The following is a 21,459-nucleotide window of genomic DNA, read 5'->3' on the forward strand; positions in this document are numbered from 1 at the left end:
ACAATGCCTAACCTCCAGGAGCTCACTCATGGGAAGAGAAAAACATGTAAACAAATTATCTTGATCATATATTCAGAAAAAGCATTCTTAACATCCAGAGGACCCCAGACAACACCTGACATAGTAGCACTTAGTAATATGTGTCAAGAGGTGTAGATCCCAGTACCATTTTCACCTTCAGCCAGCCAAATAGCCTCTGTCCAGTCGCAAAACCTCTGCATGCAGTGTCACTGAAGCGGAATGTGTGTTCTGTTCATTCAGCAAGCATTTACTGAGCACCTACAGTGTGTCAGGCTCTGTTCTATATTGCAGCTTCAAAAGTGAATAAAGGAAGTTGCTTTAATTACCTAGCGATTTAGCAATGGAGACAAACACATAAACAATAATTTGCGATAAAAGCTCTAATAGAGGGCTTCCCTGGTGGCGCAGTGGTTGAGAGTCCGCCTGCCGATGCAGGGGACATGGGTTCGTGCCCTGGTCTGGGAAGATCCCACATGCCGCGGAACGGCTGGGCCCGTGAGCCATGGCCGCTGAGCCTGCGCATCCGGAGCCTGTGCTCCGCGATGGGAGAGGCCACAACAGTGAGAGGCCCGCGTACCGCAAAAAAAAAAAAAAAAAAAAAAAAAGAAGTTCTAGTAGAAAAATGTATACAATAAATGAGTGCATGAATTAGGGAGCAATTAATTCAGTCCTGGTGATCAGAGAAGTCTACTGAGAGGAGAGGATGTGTCAGCTCCCCCTTGGAGGAGGACTGTCTGCATGCAGGGAACAGATACTGGTGGGGTCATTCCAGTAGGAGAGGCTGGCTTGAGCAAGGCCATGAGATATGAAAGGCCAGCGCTTGTGCAGCATTACCCTCCCTCTGGAAGGCATGGGGAAGACCCAGATGGTCCTTGGTGGTCTCATCCAGTATTAGAGTATCAGTAATTCTAGGAACTATCACCCTCTAAATACTTATATGAAAGAATTTGTGGCCATTAGGGGGAGTGGCTGGATATTTCTTTTTTTTTTTTTTTTGCGGTACGCGGGCCTCTCACTGTTGCGGCCTCTCCCATTGCGGAGCACCGGCTCTGGACGCGCAGGCTCAGCGGCCATGGCTCACGGGCCTAGTCGCTCTGCGGCATGTGGGATCTTCCCGGACCGGGGCACGAACCCGTGTCCCCTGCATCGGCAGGCGGACTCTCAACCACTGTACCACCAGGGAAGCCCTGGATATTTCTTTACGTCTATACATTAAAAGTCTTCAAGTCTTCAATCAGTCTTTTATTTCCAGTATTTATTCAGTGAAAAAAATTTCAAGTCCAATTTGAAGATTGTCTTTTGAGGAAAGGAACAAAAACAAAACAGTGACACTCTCCAGCTCTCCCCAGCCTTACCCGAGTAGGAGTTAATATCTGGTTAGAATGAACATTAATAACCTAGAGAAATGTAGTATTGTTAAGGTTTATGTTTTTGATTTCTTATGAAAATTTTCACCACAAATGGATAATTTAGGATAATATTTAATTTTTGCATACTCTATGCTAGCTATGATTTGCTTGTCTAATTAAAGTCTACCTACTGATTTACTAAATTCACAGTATTTTAATGTGCCTTTTCATTTCTATATTAAGAACAAAGAAGAACGATGGAACAAGGAAAGAATATAGACAATGCTTACAGTTTTGATTATGAAAACTTGTAGAGGAATTTCTTGGCCCCTGATCTTCCCCCAGCCTAAGTAATCTGTGCTAGAAATCACCAAACAACATACAATATTATAGGTCAGGTCAGAGCTTTTAGTTTGAATTTGTATTGCCTGCTTCTCTACAGATACACAAAACCGTGTCTGGTATATAGTAGGTTCTCGGTAATAATTTGCTGAATGTGTTTTAAATGAAGTAAGTCATTGAGCACAGTCCTTAGGGTGGCAGCCACTCCACAGATACTGAAGGGCCTGGAAGGAGCAGTGTTGTGAGTGTCAGTACCAGGGTGGGAGGGTATTTGTGAAATGCACTTAGAAAGTTCAGTGAAGGGCAGTCTCCATTTCAACTGCGCCTCCTGTGCCTGTGTGGATTCACTGCTTTCTAAAGATTATTCAGCTTGTGAAGAGCAGACACTTATCTTCATAAAGCTGTGATAGACAAGCACAAAAATGATTTAATATCAGAGAAAGGAAGCCATTTTTCCTAAGTTGATGTCTTTTTTTTCTTGGCTTTTGTGTGAACAGGACATTCACTCAACTTACAGTAACAGTTCCTGCATGTGTTCTTGATACATCAGCCCTTTGAAGGGTAATGCTAGCTGTGCAAGAAAGGGTGATTATCTGAATTTTAACAAAAATTAGTAAGAGTATTTTGGGTTTTTTCACAAGGGGATTTAAAATTTCCGCTGTGAAATGGGGAGGCACAGAAAAAGGAAGATGATGGAAATAATATATTCTTGAGAACTAAGACTGCAGACATGGAAATAAATTGAATGATTGGAAGCTTTTAATCTGTGATGGTGGGTCTCTGAAAGAAGCTAAATTTTACTTAAATAGCATCAATATAAAATATTATAGTCTTCATACATTGAAAAAGGCCAATAACTAGATATTTCTTTTCTACTAACAAGAAATAAATTAGGAAGGGGAAGCCAGTTTTAGCCACTGTATACAGAAGGGATTTTCTAGTTGATAACATAATGTCTAAGACAAGATATGAGAGCTCCATGTGGCATTCTTTTTCATTTATATTCCTTTTAGTAATGAAATAGAATCTGTTCCCTACATGTATTTCATTAGAATTTTTGAGGCACCTGTCACCTATCTTTGTCAGTTTATATGTATTTCAAGTTTTCCCAATGAACAAATGTAATAATGCAGTGTCCATATGTCCACATGTCTGGGAGGGGAGATTCCACGTGGTTTTTGGATTACCTGTCTGCACTCCTTTTCCCATTTATTGTTTGGAGTATGTCACCTTCTGTCAATCTAATTACTTCTCTCAGAAAAGGCTGTTCTCAGCTCACTGCATGACAGTCTCTGCCTTGTGAAAACATCCCAGAAGCCTCTGCAGTCAGTGATCTACCCCACAAGTGTCACTCTCACATGGAATGCTGACTCCAGATTTACAGAGTTCTCTGAGGGAAGAGTTTCTTTAGATATGAAGCAAGGGAAGTTGGTGGTTTCAGTAGATGTCTTGCCTTATCTTGACATACAGAATAAATCTCTCAAAACATAGTCAGCTGAGAGACGCCTAAAATATATACATCCAGGACTTCTAGCCCCTGTGAAAGAATAATGATTTAAGTGCCTACATTACCTGACCAGTAACATTTATAAAAGATCAGAGAATCTTTCAAAGGCCAGTGACAGAGATTTTGATTTTACTAGAAAAAGGCCATAGGGAATAATGCTTATTTATCCATTTAGTAATCCCTTTAGTTAATATCAGCTATTTATTACTGTGATAAAGACAGACTTGGCTGAATCTAATACTGATTCTTTTGTCATAATTAAACAGCTGTAGATTTTTAATATAATAAAGATAAGATTAGTCTTACGGTTCCACATTCAAACTATGGTAAAGTTTGTGCCGTTACTTCCATTTTCAGAGCTTTATAATTCCACTGTAATAATCTGTACTTAGCAGAAATGTGTTCTACAAGCTCTCAGCTGAGAGTAATATTTTTGAACAGTTTTTTCAATGTTCTGGTTATGTGATTATGGGAATTTAGAGCTCAATATGCTCTTGGGTTTTGTGTTTGTATTTCTCAAAATGCTCCTCTTTTAAATAACACAATATAACTTGAAATAAGACTATAAGTGCCTTTAAATGGTAGAGATATTTCATTACTTAAATAGTGGTGATATTCATTGTAGGATGATGTAGTCAGATATGAGAAGAATTTACTGGGAGAAAATGAGCCACTGTTTCCCTCTTAGTCCCATCACTGAGATTTCCTTTGTGACCTCATGCCACTTGCTTTGTTTACGTAATAGTTTATATAAGTCTTTAGGTATAAAGGAGCTATCGCTCTAATTCATTTTTTAACCTATAAACTGAGAAATGTTTTATTGAACAACAAGCATTCCCACTTGGTCTAAAACTTGACATCTAAGAACTATCAACATTTTAGCCATATTTTTATACTTACAATTTTCCCACATCCTAATTTTTGTTTCAATTCTACCTAATTTATTTCAGTGTTCAGTCCACTGCTGTAGTTACATATGCGTGGGCGAGGTCTATTCCACATCTCTCACTTTGCACTTCACAAGTGTGGGAAAGCCTAGGCAGGGGCAAGGTGACCACACAGTGGCCTGGCAGGAGGCGGGAGCCTTGGGCCGTTGTGCTGGGCCATGCTGGCCTGAGACCCAGCATAAGGTTTCCTGAAATCTTCATGGAAGATTTGTGAGAGATAATGAGTTAATATTTGTGGAGCTCTTTCAATAAAGTATAATTGATGTTTGAATTTTTATAAACCACACACAATATCTAGCCCTGAAAGCTTTGTAAGAATATTTAGCACACATGTACGTGCCAGATGGATTGTAATGACAGTTGATAGACCTCTCCTAACCCTTGCGTTCTGTTGTCAAAAATCTGCACATCAAAACAACTATAGTTTTCACAAGAAGATTTATTGGATAAAAGATTCGGGTGCACATTGAAAAATCTACTGTCTAGATAAGACTGTAAATTAATGTTATACCAGATAAGACCTTAAATGAGGGGTTTATATAAGAATATTCTTCACATGCCCTAGAGAAATATCAGTAGATAAATTCTGAAAACATACCAGATAATATGTTCTTGATCTTACATATTTTTTTCTGCATAAGTGAATTTTTATGAAGAATTCGTGGAGTATGATGCAAGACACTCAGAAATTATTCTTAAAAGCTCAAGGATATGTGGAGATCAAAGCAGAACCACATCATAATACAAATAGTCATCACCCGGAAGAATGCTTTTGTGATTGAGATAATGCTAACAAAAGAGTTTAAAATATAGGAAATTAAGTTAGCAAATAAAATTGTTATTCTAACGTATTGTGACATCCTCTATAGTATTATTGTAGGAACCCTCTAGGAGTACTTATTCTGGGTGAAAAATGATAGCTGTAGATCCATGATAGGGGGCCAGGTGGCCCCACCAGTTATAAATTCCCCACGATTGTAAATGTATATTTTATCGCCGTGTGTCAAAATATTCATTTTAATATTCAAACATTGTACCACATAATAAGCTGTAACCATATGTTTATTTGTTATATTATATCACTGTAACATTAATAAATATTTACAGAGCCACAGTGTATCATAGACATATTCAAAATGGTCTCAGTTTGATTTGAACTGAAAATCTTTAGTGCCTCAGACACGAATTTTTAAAATGTTACATTTGTTACACATCAGTAAGAGCCAAGGAGTTTAAATTTTTAAGACTGACACCCCCTTTTTAACTCACGCCGTTTTATTTGTTTTCCCCAATTGCGTGAATTAAAAATGGAGTGTTATCTCAGCTTTGAGGTCTTAGCTTGATGTCACAGCTCTTGCTTTATTTGTACGTGATTTCGGTCTTTAATAAAGATGAGCTCTGCTGAACTTTCCATTGATAAGAGACGCTTAGGTACACAGCTCTTTATAAACGATTTGGTAGTACCAGGAACACTCAGAAATGTTGCTAGTCTATTAAAAGTTCACATGGCAAGCTGTGTGATTGATTAATCAGAAGTTTTATAATTTCTAAAAACGTAACTATCTCTGTAAATAGGATCGTGTCCAACTAAGTTGACAACCATCAATTTTAAAAAGAAGAAAAAAAGAAAGGCAAACTCCTGACTCATACTTTTCCTGTTACAGCGTTATACATGAGTATTTATCCTTCTGTGACAGCTGAAACTAGACCAAGACACACATTCAGGAGACAGGAGGTTCGAGAAGAGGCACTGACTTTTCACTTTCATGTGTCAGGAGGCAGTCTCAGGGTGACCCTCCTCAGCTGCAGCCAGGAGGAACTTTTGCTACTTCAGTAGCTACTGACTTGGTTACCTCTCTGCAGTGTTCTTTGGCTTCCTTACTCAGCTCGTGATAATGAAGCCCTAAGCTCAGCTCTGTTGCCTTTTCTTTCCAGCCTCTGTTTAGGCAGACAACTTCTCAGTATTATCAATTTCAATACAGGTTTTCACACATATAGAACTCTAACCAGACTAAACAAAGGTGATTCACCTTATGATCACAGGGTCTGAACATTCTTAATGGGTACTTCGTGAGAATGTGAGCTGGGTTCTCCTACCACCTTTTGCGGTCAAGTGCACACCCAAAGGGGTGGCAGGACACTTCTAGTGCCAACCATTATGTTAAACTCAAACTAAGGATCTGTTGCCACTATTTCTGCTTTTGTCATGATCACGTTTTCTGAAATCATTGCGTAATGTCCTAACTTCTAATTTTTCTGTGGGAAAATAGTGTTGCAATTTGCCCCCATATTTGTATTCTGTGATCGTCTGTCACTAGATGTTTGGAGCACATATGAATTCCAGATCATGAAACTTCAATCCTCATACCATCTTTGTTCGTTGAATTTGGTTGCAGAAGGAATATTTCCCTTTTACTTTTTTTTTTTTTAAAGTAGTAATGAGTGCACTGTCGAAATGACTCATGGTGTCTTTCTACGGTTTTTCTTTACCCTAATGTAATATAGCACATGTAATAACCTAAAATACTGGCAAGCTTGAACGTCTGTGACACCCTGAATGTCTTTTACAGCCTTTGTCTAGGTTTGAACTTTCCAAATTATGTATTTCAGACGTTGAGAAAGAAGGGCCTTAATGGCTGTGACAGCCCAGATCCTGATGCAGACGATTCAGTAGGTCACAGCCCTGAGTCTGAGGACAAGTACAGGAAAATTAACGAAGATATTGATCTAATGATCAGCAGGCAAAGATTGTGTGTAAGTACTCAAAACACCCTTCATTTTTTTTACTCTTGATATTTCTCTGAACCTGGCAGGCCTTGAACAAGAAAGAAAACAAAGGCTGTGAAAGCCCCGATCCCGACTCCTCTTATGCACTCACCCCACGCACTGAAGAAAAATACAAAAAAATTAATGAAGAATTTGATAATATGATCAAGAGCCATAAAATTCCTGTAAGTACCAAAGGTAGATGGCTGGTCTGCTGATAGCTGCTGCAGTAACATACCTTAACCCTTTCAGTGAGGGCTTTCTCTAAGAGACACTGCCAAGTCGAACCCAGAAAACAGGCATCTCATCCCAAGGGCAGTCGCTTAGAAAGCAGACCCTAAGGGTTGCTGAAATTTTGTCATCTAAAAGATGCGCCATCAGGAAGTGCATTCGGAGGGAGCAAGTTCACAGGAGGAAGAGAAAGATCTGTGTGACACACACTGAATTTACATAATCTCTTAAACACACAGTCCGCACAGATCACCAGGCACTCGTCAAACACTACAGTCTCCTTCTGAGCGAGGATTGACTGCAAAGATGCACGAGTGAAACTGCAGTTCTCTCGTGTAAACTGACACTCATCCCCCAAGTACAAGCTTATTCCTGAATGAAGCTTCAGCCCTCTCCCTAAATATGAAATTCAGCAGCAGCACTGAAGGGTTAAAGCTAATGCTCGCTGCAGAGAAACAGACTGCATGACAACCTAATGGTAAGATTTCAACGTGTTTGTGTGATGGGGTGATTTTAAAGCTTTGTCAGAATATTCGCTTTGCCTATACCAACATTTTCCACGCTTTAACATTTGGCTAAATTTTGTCTTAACCAAGTCAAAAAATTCCTAACAATCAATCTTGTGCCTTGCCAGATATTTAAGAGAAATAACTCTGCATGTATTATTTTGTTTGCCCATATGTAGAGGGGGAGAGTACATACCTTTTGTTCTATTCTGTCATCAGTCAAGTGATGTTCATTTTGTGACATAAAGTGATGCAACTCGAGGTTCACATGCTTTCTGAGTAACTTTCTGTTAGTGTCCCAACTGTCATTGTAGACAAGCTCCTCAGTAGATAATTAATCCCTTTCTCAAAAAAGTACATTTTTTGTAAGTTAAGGAAGCAGCCTAAACCTGAGGATTGAGAGAGACTGCAGTGAAAACAGGCCTCAGTGCAGATATCTGGGGACAAAAGCTCCAGGCCAAATCCACAACGGCACTCACAAGATAAATTAGTGCTTTACACACAGTAGGTGCACATCAACCTGTCCTGGATTAAATTGAATACTTTAAAACTTATTTAAAATGTACGCATATTAAACTTCATGTCCTCATAACTATATGTCTGCTTCATTTGTTAAATGAAATAATGTCAACAGGAAATCTTTTATTGAATCGGAATTATTAATACACTGTATCATGAAGGAAAGCTAACTGCTGTGAATTCTTAAAGGTTTTCATAAAACCGAGTCCTACATACAGCATTTCCACAGTGGGCACTTGGTCAAATGAAACATTTCCTATCAGATGCAGCAATGCATACTTGTTATACCCAGAATTCTTTTTTTTTTTTTTTTCTTGTGGTACGCGGGCCTCTCACTGTTGTGGCCTCTCCCATTGCGGAGCACAGGCTCTGGACGCGCAGTCCCAGCGGCCATGGCTCACGGGCCCAGCCACTCCGCTGCATGTGGGATCTTCCCGGACCGGGGCACGAACCCACGTCCCCTGCATCGGCAGGCGGACCCCCAACCACTGTGCCACCAGGGAAGCCCTATACCCAGAATTCTTAAATGAAGTCTATTGGGATTCTGTCTTGCCCAGAAGGAGGAAAGAAACAGCTCCTTTGGGCCAATTTTTAGTTCTGATGGCCTGAGTTTCTCCCACGATATAATACACTAGTTTAGAGCTGCCGGGCAGATTTGTGAATGTAAGATGTTAAGGTGAAGCACGTTAGGTGTCTCAGGAGGAATCCCCAGCACAGTGAGGAAAAGGGTGGTGTATGTAAGACTGGTAATCACTCTCCATGTGTGTGTGGAGCTTAACCCCCAAAGTTCTGGGAGGACGCCCGTGTTTGCACATTGGATCATTTCTCCCATGCTCTAGGGGGAAAGAGGTGTAATGCCTACCTGGATTCCTTCACCATATTTCATCCTGTCGTGTAAAGAGTTCAAAATCAGGATACATGATTTCTTAAGAGGGGCAGTGATGTGCAGCAGGGGATGGAAAACCACATTAGAGTTTCCAGGCAGAGCTGTGAGAAGGAGCCACACAGCTCCAGGCTGTGCCTCCCAGTCGTCGTTTCTTCAGTAAGTGCTTCAGTCTCCACGATGAAAAGCCCAGTTTTCGCACATTGCTTTCAGTTGCTGGAAGTAAATTTTGTTGAAAGTTTCCACAGCTGCTAAAACATTTACAGCAGGGCAAGGACACTCTGCCCTTTGTACGGAGAGAGTGTCACTACCTCTTTAAAAACATTACAAGACTGTTTTTCTATTTCAAAGACCCAGGTTGAAGAGTTTCCCTTTTAAAATAGAAAAATTTAATATTGCAGTCACCTGTCAGTATAATCTAATTTACGCCCTTATTCCTCAATTACATGAAATAATTCATGGATGGTTTGGAATCATGTTGACCAGCATTTCCTCATGTGGGGTTTGCCATGGTTCATGCTGGGCTTCCCAGTGAGAAAAAAACAGCTCCATTTGAGGAACCAGGAATTAGGAAATGGGCTGAGGGAAGGAGGGGCAAAGGCAGGACTGGTTGAGAGAGACCAGGAGGAAGTGGAAATAGACAGTATGGATGCGTTTTCTTCAAATAATGGGCTGCGAAGAGAGAGAAATAATACTGTAACTAGGATCAAGGAGGGCGTTAAAAGGAAAAGCACTTGAGATGATTTATATGTAGAGGAGGAACGCTTGAAGGAAGGAAAAGATGGGACGTGTAGGTGCAATGGGGATAAAATGGCAAAGCTTCTCAAGGAAGGGAAGGGGGCTGGGATGGGAACGGGAAGGATTTGCAGATGTAGTCAGGGTGGTAGGTGGGAGAGGGAAATTGAGGGGGTGACCACCTAATGACCTCTGTTTTTATACTGAATTCAGCTTCTATAGCTAATGAGATGGGGGAGCAGGGGCTTGGGAGAGAGTGACGTGGGTGTAGATATTGTGAGGAACTGGGGATGGAGCGGGTAGTGAGCCCAGGCCAGAGTCGCGGGGCAGCCCGGAGGGGATTTGGACACCAGCACACGGTAGTCACTAGTCATCAGCATTGTGTGCTTCTTTTCTCTGCTAGTTCTCAGCAGCCTGGTAATGGTTGATCAAAAGTTAAGGGTGGGCTTCCCTGGTGGCGCAGTGGTTGGGGGTCCGCCTGCCGATGCAGGGGACGCAGGTTCGTGCCCCGGTCCGGGAGGATCCCACATGCCGCGGAGCGGCTGGGCCCGTGAGCCATGGCCCCTGAGCCTGTGCTCCGTGACGGGAGAGGCCACAACAGCGAGAGGCCCGTGTACCGCAAAAAAAAAAAAAAAGTTTAGGGTGTCAGTAGTGGCCCAAAAAAGGGATTCAGTTCAGTCATTCACATTGAATGAAAGAGGGCCTATTAAGTAAAAATATTTTATTAAAAATATTTTATTGGACTTTTCCTTGTGGTAAGTTTGGGAAAATCATGGGGTTTGGATAAGAGTTGATACCTTTCTTGACCACGATGACTCACTTTGGCAACCATGATCAATTTGTTCAGGGATAGAAACTAGAAGCTGTTTAGCTCTCATGCCTGTATGAAAAAGCCAGTGCCAGCGTCATGGGTGTGTGACCTGTGCAGTTACGCAGGACCCTGCTATCCTAGGGCCACACTTGGTTAAATCCTCTGCTGTCACCATCTTGAAATTCTTAGTAATTTTTTAACAAGCGCCCCACATTTTCATTTTGCCCTGAGCCCTGCAAATTATACAGCCAGTCCTACCTATAGCATTTTAATCACCCCAAATTCCTTCTTCCTTCCTATCTTGAGGGTTCTAAAATTTGAAGCCCGGCCCTGAAATCTTTGCAAGTTTGGAGTTTTTAATGACTTTTTGGCTTTCACTTTTTAGACAAAAATTTTAAAAATTTAGGTGCTTTTAAGTTCCTTAATTTTGAAAAGTCAAGAAGAAAAAGAAAAATGCCAATTTCTAATAGGCATGGGTACATTATTATAGCCTTGGCATTTCCTAAAGCATCTAGAGCTGGTTGGTCTCTTTTATGGATGCAGCCACTTCAGGTCCCACATAAGTTCGAGGGAGAGTAAATGACTTGCCTGCTTAAGTTGCTTTTTATTACACCACCTGGACTGCAGCTGAGATTTCTGATACAAAGGCTGATGTTCTTCCTCATTCCCTGAAACACCTTACTATGGTCGTATTTAAGCTTATAATTTGATTTTTAAATTATTTAGCCAGTTCCTGATACAGATAAGGAAACAAAGCAAAAGATAGAATGCAACAGATGTTACCGTATTTTATGAATTGTGAATTTTTGAAGTATGCTCTGATATCAGAATTATATCTGACTTCTGTTTAGCCAATCACAAGAGAGTTTTATAATAACTCTCATCAAATTGTTTACAGTCCAGAATTCTGGAAACTGAGTAACTCTTGGGGATGATGGTCAGAGGAAGAAAGGAGTAGGGAGGCTTTCACTAAATTGGTTAGTAGACTGGTTCAGAATTTATTAAATGATTATGAATCATCCTGTTTATTTTGGATGTGGACATAGCATGGGGGAGGAGGGAGGTATTGGCTTTGCTCTCTACTGAGACACAATCGATATTCTGTAGAATATTCAGGGGAGAAGTAGTTTTACAGCAGATCCTTAGGTTCCCAGGTAAACATTTATAAGTAGTAATAGTGAATATGGATTAAAACATTTGTAACCAAAAGAAAGCTTTAAAATACCAAATCTGAGTAAATATGAATGATAGGAGTCTTTAGGGTGTATTTTTCCCCAAGCCCTCCGTCACACCCTGGCATCAGTGGGCATAAGCATGTACCCCACCGTGGACATTCAGCCACGTTCCGTGAGAATCCAATTAATTCATTATGTTTGTGGTTCATAAATAATAAGCTACTAATATGCAGCCCATACTCACCTCACAGTATAATTTCTGACTGAAATATTTTATTTCTATCCAAAAACATATACTGTGTTGCATGGTGATTTAGTAGCAAAACCAATAGGCTCAGTCACCAGTTAGATGACCTTGGGCCACTTACTTAATCTCACCAATTTAAAAAGGAAGGATTATATTTATAGTGAAGGGATGTTGAAATGGTTGAGTCTTATCATGTATGTGAATTATAGTATAGTGTCTGCTCAGAAAATAATATACAGTAAGTTGTAAGTTTGTACTTTTTTATGTTAATATAGTATCTTCCTAAACATTCTTCTTTGAATAAAAATATTCAATTAATATAAAAAGAAGTAGACTAGGGTATGTACTACTTCATAGCAAAAGACCTTTAGCACCTTGATGAAAGGGAACATTATTTGGCCAACACCTTAACTGATCTTGTAAAAAGAGGGAAAGAAGAGAGAGGGAAAGAGATCAGGAGATGCGGGGAGCAGGGGCAGGATTAAGTAGAGTAGTCAGGGTGGGCTTCCTTGTAAAGAACAGATGTTTTTAAAATTTATTCAAGTATAGTTGATTTACAATGTTGTATTAATCTCTGCTGTACAACAAAGTGATTCAGTTATACCTATATTCTTTTTCATATTCTTTTCCATTATGGTTCATCACAGGATATTGAGTATAGTCCCCTATGTTATCCAGTAGGACCACGTTGTTTAAACATCCTATATGTAATAGTTTGCATCTGCTAATCCCAAACTCCCAATCCTTCCCTCCCACCACTCCCTCCACTCCCCACAGCCCCACCGCCCCCCAGCCCCCACCCCCCACCCCACCCCGCAGCAACCACAAGTCTGTTCTTTATGGAAAAGACCAGATTTTGAAGGAAGGAAGTGATGGGAGTTAGCCAGAGAAATGAGACAGGAATGAGGCAGGCAGGGAGGAAGAGGATGATAGGAAATCAGTAATGGAGCCTGGCAAAAACTGGAATTTATAGGGCCTTGTGGAACATTGGAAGAAGTTGGGCTTTACTCCAACTAAGATGGGAGCTCTCGCAGGGTTTAGAATAGAGAAGTGCCATCATCTGACTTATGCTTTTAAGGGATCTGTTTGCAAAGTTGAAAATAGAAGGGAGGGCAAGGATAGAAGCGGGTGACCATTAGGAAGTGACTGCAGTGATTAAGGCAAGAGATGATGGTGCTACAACCAGCCATTAGAAGGTGAGAGGTGGTTGGAGACTATATGGAATTTAAGCCAGTAGGATTTCCTGGTAGACTGGATGTGGGGAGTGGGAGAAAGAGAAGATTCTGGGATGACTCCAAGGATTTTATTGTGTGCAAACAAAAGCATTGAGCTGTCATCAGCTGGAGATGGGGAGAGTTACATTGGAGCTAGTTTTGAGATGTCTATCAGACATTTACGTAGAAATATTGAGGGTATAGCTGGATATGCAAGGCTGGAGTCAGGAGAGAGATCTGAGCTAGAGATAGAAAAAGGGCTGTGGTACTCTTACATTCAGAGAGCAGGGAGAAGAGGAAGAACCGGCAGCGAAGACTGAGAAGGAGCAGCTATCAAGATAGAGCGAGGCCTTCCCTGGTGGCGCAGTGGTTGAGGGTCCACCTGCCGCTGCAGGGGACACAGGTTCGTGCCCCGGTCTGGGAGGATCCCACATGCCGCGGAGCGGCTGGGCCCGTGAGCCACAGCCGCTGAGCCTGAGCGTCCGGAGCCTGTGCTCTGCAACGGGAGAGGCCGCAGCAGTGAGAGGCCCGCGTACCGCAAAAATAAAAAAAAAAAAAAAGATAGGAGGGAAAGTTCAGGGCCATGGAAAGGGTGGAAGTTTATCAAGGAGTGACCATCTGTGTCCCAGTTGAGGACTGAGAAGTTACCATTGGAATTAGCAACCTGAAGGTTATTCACGACTATGACATGAGCATTTTCAGTGAAGTGGTGAGGAAAATTTTTTAATGGAGTGAGTTAAGAGAAAGCAGTGTACTGTATTTACAACAAAAGTCACAAGAGCAGCATTGTCATGGATGACATGATTTTCCAAAGTAGTGAATAATTTTTAATAAAGTCCCACGACAAACAGAGTGAAACATTCCCTCACCACACACAGTAACTGCATTTCTGGGAATTTCAGTGTTTAATAAAATCTGCATTTCGGTGTACTAAAAATACCTTGTGTCTGCAGAACAAAGTTAGTTCTGACTCAGATCATTATTAAATAGTTTTTTCACCCACATGAATGTCCAGTGGGACATTGGAAAGTTGGATGGGGTAAGAGACAATTCTTTGTTGTGTAGAACTGTCCCACGTGTAATAGAATAGACAGCATACCTACCCACCAGGAAAATACCAGCCATGCCCCCCAATCATTGTGACACCCACAGATTTCCAAAATGCTCCCTAAGGAGATAGTTCACCTGTATAGAGCACCACTATTCTAGATCTGGAGAGTTCCTATTATGGCTCCAGTGCGAAACAGGTGGCAAATTCAAAAGGGTAATTGAAGAGAGTTTAATAAAGGGACTATTTACAGATGGGTAGAGATCAGGGAAACTCGAGAAATAGTGAAGTACATTAGGGCTTACAACCTAGAAGCTATTACCACATCTAGATCTGAAGGTGCAAGAAGAGGAAGAAGTTACCGGAGCACAGTTAGATCTTTGTCTATAGGAGAGAGGCCCCAAAAGGGGCGTGACCTTCACTAGGGGAATGCAGCCTCTGCCATCCTGTGGCCCAGCAAGAGGGATGCTACAGTACAAGACAACCCTGACCTCTCTCCTCCTACTCTCTGTACTTCTGACGGTGCCTCCACTGGCCCAGCCAAAGCCAGAGGGCCAGGGGAATCTGGTGGATACAGTCTGGAGCATCAGCCTTCTGGACCCAGAGCAGTGAAGAGGGTGGAGGGGCAAATGGTGAAAACCTAGAAGGCTACTTCGTTTTCTTAGGTGTGCTAGAGTAATTCTTTTTTTTTTTTTTTTTTTTTTTTTTTGCGGTACGCGGGCCTCTCACTATGTGGCCTTTCCCGTTGCGGAGCACAGGCTCTGGACGCGCAGGCTCAGCGGCCATGGCTCACGGGCCCAGCTGCTCCGCGGCATGTGGGATCTTCCCGGACTGGGGCACGAACCCGTGTCCCCTGCATCGGCAGGCGGGCTCTCAACCACTGAGCCACCAGGGAAGCCCTAGAGTAATTCTTACTGGGCCTTTTAATAAAGGAATGCAATATTTTATTGACTGTATAGACATTTATTTTACAGCATACACTAATATTTTTTGTTGTTTAAAGACTCTGGGAATTGGATATATTCATTCTTTGATGTCTTATCAAACATTCATGTTCGATTATATCATGGTGTTTATCCAAAATTGTTTTTGTTACCCTGTTTACAACAGATAAAGCCTAATAAAAAAAATGACTATGTTAACATAACACTTGAACATTTTTATTTCCCTCTAAAAAATGAAGAATCAAAGACATGTAAAAGAAAAGAGTTATGACACGTTTGTTCTTGTCAGTATCGCCATGTCCAGATCAGGGAAGAAAAGACAAATAGGAAAAATAAAGAAAAAGGGAGCAGAAGCATAGAAAGAGGACAGTATTGTAATTATCACCAGGATAAACAAAGAACTATTGCAGAGCACAACGTATGATGCAGGCCAGCCAATGAACCAGGAAAAACAAAACAAAACTTGATGTTAGGATTACAGAAAAAAATAGTAAAAAAAGAAAACTTTGAGCCATATGCACTTATGTATTTAAATTTTTACAGTGGCTCATTAGAGACTCCCTGAGGGAATGTTCTATATAAACCCTAGTATACATGTTAGATTCACACACATACACATACATATGTCCATTTTATATTAAGAATGCTGTATGCTCTGACTTCATGAGTCCTCTGGCAATATATGGAAACAGTATTTTCATTTATAATGTTACAAACGAAGAAAAAGAGGGAGGGAATTACAACTATGATTATCTAGCTAATGCAAGCAGAAAAATAAGCATGTTTGGATTAAATTGCCAAAATAATACCAAAAAATCAATGATTGGGACTTGAATTACTCTAACTAGACATCCACAAAGCCTCGGTTCACTAAATGCTTGCAGCTCTCTCATTGAAGATATAGGTCTTGCCATTTGTCGGTGTCAGTATATCCCAAAATGTGAAGTGTAACATACATTCTGAACTATCAGGTTAAAATATGAATTATTGAATGATACATGCTCTGTTGAATCCTATATCGTAAAATGTCTATTATCTTTAGAGTTAACTTTCAAAAGACAGACTTTTAAAAATAATAATTAAAGTATATGTGCTATTCACACGCCTGGAGATGATTTTATATCATTAAACTTCTGCATAAATATGCTTCAATAAGCAAATAAACCAAAGGCTCCAGTTTGCATTTTAATCCTTTTTCTCTGTGAAGTCTTCACAATCATATACCTTTGATCTTGCAGTCATTTCTGGCACCAGATTCAGATATCACAGATGAACAATCACTACTTAATAGACCGGAATTCAAAGACAACGGAGTCTAATGAAATGGGGCTTTGTTTGAAACAAAAGTGAAACGTTTTCTAATAGTTGCAAAGAAGGCATTCTAAGCACATTAAAGAAATCAATTTAGGATCCGCACATCCTGAGACCTCTTCTTAATGGTCTTCTAGACACCAAGCAGTTTGGAATTTGAAATTTTTCTTAGAAAAGTAAAAGCTGTCTGTACTTGGAGGGCTCTGTTTCTGTTCATTTCATTTACCCGTGGGTTTTTTTCCTGCTCCTACAGGCTGTTCCACCTCCCAACTTTGAGATGCCAGTCTCCATCCCAGTGTCCAGCCACAACAGTTTGGTATACAGCAACCCCGTCAGCTCACTGGGGAACCCCAACCTTTTGCCACTGGCCCACCCTTCTCTGCAGAGGAATAGTATGTCTCCTGGTGTAACACATCGACCACCGAGTGCGGGTAACACAGGTATGTTCTCATAAGAACGCAATGGTAACAAACCATTGGAAGGAGCCACCCTTGGCAAAAAAAGGCTATCTTACCTACAAGATGTCGCGTTTTCCAGTTTTCCATGTCTTATGTCCCTTCATTGCTTAATAACCATCCCCAGCTAGGTCTTCCACATGATAAAACCTAACTCAGGATATCTTTCAGAATGTTTCATAATCTGCAGTTTATCCGTTGAGCCTATCTGTCACCAATCTCCTCATTTGGCTATATTTTAACCACATACTTTCTCAAACAGAACATCAAATATCCTGTCTCCATGCTTTTGCTTTTCCTCTTCTCCTGCCTAAAATGCCCTTTTCCCTCTTCCTCCTAGCCAGATATCACCTCTTCTGTGAAACCTTCCCCTGTGTCCTCTGATAGCATTTATCTCAGTTATTTATTATTTTGGTCGATATTTATTTATTTATACAGTAACATAGCACAAAAGGATTTAAGGCAGAGAAAGAAATGTGATAGGATAGCATAATTTATAAGAACAGTGAATTAAAAACAAAACTAAGTCAGTAGTTAAGAGCACATCACAAGGACGTATACACCTGCCACAAATGTGTGTCTGCACTTCTAGGAGATGCTTACCGTTATACAATTCATAGTGTCCCAGAGAAAAATCATCGCTCAGGAAAAGTTCGACCATTTTTAGTACTCAGATCAAACGATACACAATATGATGTACTGTATTGAGTATGTGTCCATTTCCCCACTGAACTTACAGAACCTTGAAGGGAAGAATGTCCTCTTGATTTGTCAGACTCACCATAAGAACTAAATAAATGTGAGTTGAATATAACTAAACAATTCCTTCATATTTCTAAAATAAGCACCAAAAAGTCATTGTATTTCTGAATCACATACAGCAAATCATTATATATTTACATTTTATTTCTTTAAAAGCACTTAATAGGAAAGTTTTAATGTCTTAGACACACTTTTTATTAAAAACGATTTATTCACAGAATTTTTCCTTTAGAATATTTGACTATCTGCCTTCTAATTAGAATTAAACATGTGTTACTTTTTTAGTACAGAAACTTCATGTGGAGAATAGAGTCAAAATCAGCCACATTAAAAAAAACGATAAATCTTGAATCTGAGAGATGTGTATAAACAACTTATGCTATTCTTTCTACTTCTGAATATGCTGAAATTTTTCATAAGCGTTTTCAATAACCATATGTATTCCTTTCAGATCATACTCAAATGCTATTGAATCTTCTATTTGATGAACTCATGCTCATTTGTTTTTAAAAATCCATTTATTTCCAAAATATTTATTTGATTGGAAATAATAAACATTTTCCTAAAATGTAATGAACAGTTTCTTCTAATTCCAAACCCAGAACCAAATAATAATTATAGCAATTAGAGAATAATCTAGCTGATATTCTGTTCTTTTGGCTAAATTTTGTTCCTTAAAAAGTAAAAATAATTATTATATTCAGTATCTTTTTGAAACATCCCAACTCTCATAAACATACACTGCCAAATTTTAACCTACTTTCTTAAGCTAACAGTGAATAAACATATGTTTCTAAATTTGTAGTCAGTAAAACCTGTTTTATTGTGTTAGTAAGTAAAATCCGGATAGTAAATGAGATCATTCACTGTTAGAAGATTCGTGAAATGACCAAAGTTCTAGACAATTAGCATTGCACAGAATTAATTGTATAAAATACACTTACAAAGAATTAAACATCAAATATATGGTTATTTGAGCATAGAGTAAACCTTACTCTTTTCCTTCACTCTCTAGAAAATATCACCTTAGGGAAAACTAGACTTGGAAATATGATAAAAATTTAGAGACCATTCAAAGACTAGATTTTTTTTTAATTTATTCATTTATTTTTTTAAATTTATTTTTGGCTGTGTTGGGTCTTCGTTGCTGTGTGTGGGCTCTCTCTAGTTGCGGTGAGCGGGGGCTTCTCCTCGTTGAGGTGCACGGGCTTCTCATTGCGGTGGCTTCTCTTGCTGTGGAGCACGGGCTCTAGGCGCACAGGTTTCAGTAGTTGTGATACGTGGGCTCAGTAGTTGTGGCTCGCGGGCTCCAGAGCACAGGCTCAGTAGTTGTGGCGCGCGGGCTTAGTTGCTCCGCAGCATGTGGGATCTTCCTGGACCAGGGCTCGAACCCGTGTCCCCTGCATTGGCAGGCAGATTCTTAACCACTGCGCCACCAGGAAGTCCTAAAGGCTAGCTTTTTAAATGTAATCTTTCTTAGAAAGAAAGATTCTGCAAAATGTCAGTCAGTGATTGTATTTTTAATGTTTGACCACAGCATGTCACAGTGAAACGAATATCAGCCATCTGACCTAGGTAGTACTTGACAAATTTAGGACTCTTGGGTGAGGACCAAATGCTAAGGTTGCTAAAGGTAAAGTGTGTTGCTCTGTGGGCCTTTTAGCCTTTCTCCTTTTGATCTTCCTCTTTCATCCATAGGTGGTCTGATGGGTGGAGACCTCACATCCGGTGCAGGCACCAGTGCAGGTGAGTGGAGACTTCAGTACTAGAGTACGTTTCATTGTTTAGGGTTCCTTTACTTGGTGATTTGCAGAAGGAAGTCTTTTGAACAAAGTCAAGTTGAGAGATCAGTGAGAGGCATGGGAAAATGGCCCCAAGAATTTCTAAAGCACTTTTATGAAGCAGGAGTGGTTGGATAGTAACTCAGAAGACTATTTATTAACTAGACCTTTCCTTAATAAAACTTCAGCTAGTCAACATAATCAGAATTGGGGGTTCTGATCCAATCAATTTAATCCTAGGTACCATCTGTAGCCACAAAAGTACCTTTAACAAGCCTTGCCGATCGTGTTCTTTGTTAATCATTTCACGTTAAATGTGAATCACTTTCTACACAAAGTACCAAACTTCTTTACACTTCAAAAGGAGAATACATAAAGAAAAGGAAGGAGTGAAATTATAACCCTTCCACAATACTGTTAATAAAATAAAACCATATTTGGCATTAAAATGAGTTCTTAGAGAATATGAACACAGTGGACCCCGCGAAAAAGCCCCTTAAATATAGTTCAGCTCTTAAGAACTTCTTCCATTATGGCCAATTGTCTCCTGGTCACACTTCTCCAGGGTTCCATATTAATTCATATAATTGTGATTATTGAGATATTGATGACATTTTCAACACAGCGGTAAGACAGGACAATACTTTCTGATGCTAACTGCAGTTCACTATTGGCACAACAAGTAACCATGGTAATTCCTGCAGCGGGAACATGCTCTACATTTAAAATAGTAGGAGGCAGGCATGATAACATAAGGTTATGTTTGAAATGTAAAAAAAATTCAAGTTTATTGAAGTATCTATGGACAGCCTAATTAAAATATTTTGCCGGGTTCGACTATAATAGCCTGCTAATTATAAGAAAGAAGATTAACAAATTGGCATATAGGGCTTCCCTGGTGGCGCAGTGGTTGAGAATCCGCCTGCCGATGCAGGGGACACGGGTTCGTGCCCCGGTCTGGGAAGATCCCACATGCCGCGGAGCGGCTGGGCCCGTGAGCCATGGCCGCTGAGCCTGCGCGTCCGGAGCCTGTGCTCCGCAACGGGAGAGGCCACAACAGTGAGAGGCCCGCGTACCGCAAAAAAAAAAAAAAAATTAGGTAGATTCAAATTAATGAGTAGACTGAATATACTATTTTGCTGGACATTGAAGCAAAGTGCTCATTTTTTTTCCCTCAAAAAATACTGTATGGTTTATAGCCCGAAAGTTACAGGACCAGATCAAAGCTAGACCATTGTAGCTTGGATTCAAGTCTCTGTCAAACACTGGCTAGAGAGCGTGATGGGGGCTGAAAACTGGATTGTCTCAAAGACCAAGAAAAAGATAAATAAGAAAAATGGCTTCGATGTTATGGTATTTTATCCAGTATCTCGATGCATCAGTTTGCTTGCTCATGTGGGAACAGCCAGTAGTGGTGATGAAAGTTATTAGAAGTAGTAAAAAGAAAACAAAAACGCATGGGGTTGAGGGGATGGGTCACTCATCTTTGATGAACGTGGCCTCTTGTTACTGCTTAATAGCTAGAATGCTTTAGAATTCTATGTTGAAAATAAGTGTTGTTGTTCAATTATGCTGTCATTGTCAATTCCCTGACAGTCCACTAAGGTACATGGCCCTCCGGGGACAAAGAAGACACTCAATCTTGTAAGCATACAAGTTAGCCACATATAGCCTATAGCGTCACTGAACTAAAAAAAAAATCTTAAAGGCTTAGCAAATTCATCCCCCTGCTTCAGGACCTCTGCTGTAGCACAAGAATCTTCTACTTCAAAAATGGAAGGGAATAAAAGAAGCACTCAGTTGCTCCAACTTGATGATAATAAACCTTGTAGTTTGATAATTGTATCTTGTAGCCATGAGCATATAATTGTCACAGTTTCTGTATAGTTATGAAAGAGTTACTTC

The 21,459-nt window shown here is 40.2% G+C and overlaps 1 protein-coding gene across 4 annotated transcripts in view; it reads left to right on the forward strand.

Annotated features, from left to right (window-relative positions):
• MEF2C (myocyte enhancer factor 2C) overlaps positions 1-21,459 on the forward strand; it is a 148,789-nt gene that overhangs the window by 98,528 nt on the left and 28,802 nt on the right. For 3 of the 4 annotated variants that reach the window (XM_060009173.1, XM_060009171.1, XM_060009172.1), the window contains 3 exons: positions 6,777-6,920; positions 16,810-16,996; positions 19,472-19,519. In XM_060009173.1, the coding sequence (XP_059865156.1) occupies positions 6,777-6,920; positions 16,810-16,996; positions 19,472-19,519 (379 nt within the window). Of the gene's footprint in view, positions 1-6,776; positions 6,921-6,979; positions 7,118-16,809; positions 16,997-19,471; positions 19,520-21,459 lie in introns of all 4 variants that reach the window. The other variant, XM_060009174.1, reaches the window with a different exon arrangement.

The sequence above is a fragment of the Delphinus delphis genome, chromosome 3, assembly GCF_949987515.2.
Source record: "Delphinus delphis chromosome 3, mDelDel1.2, whole genome shotgun sequence".
NCBI lineage: Eukaryota > Metazoa > Chordata > Mammalia > Artiodactyla > Delphinidae > Delphinus > Delphinus delphis.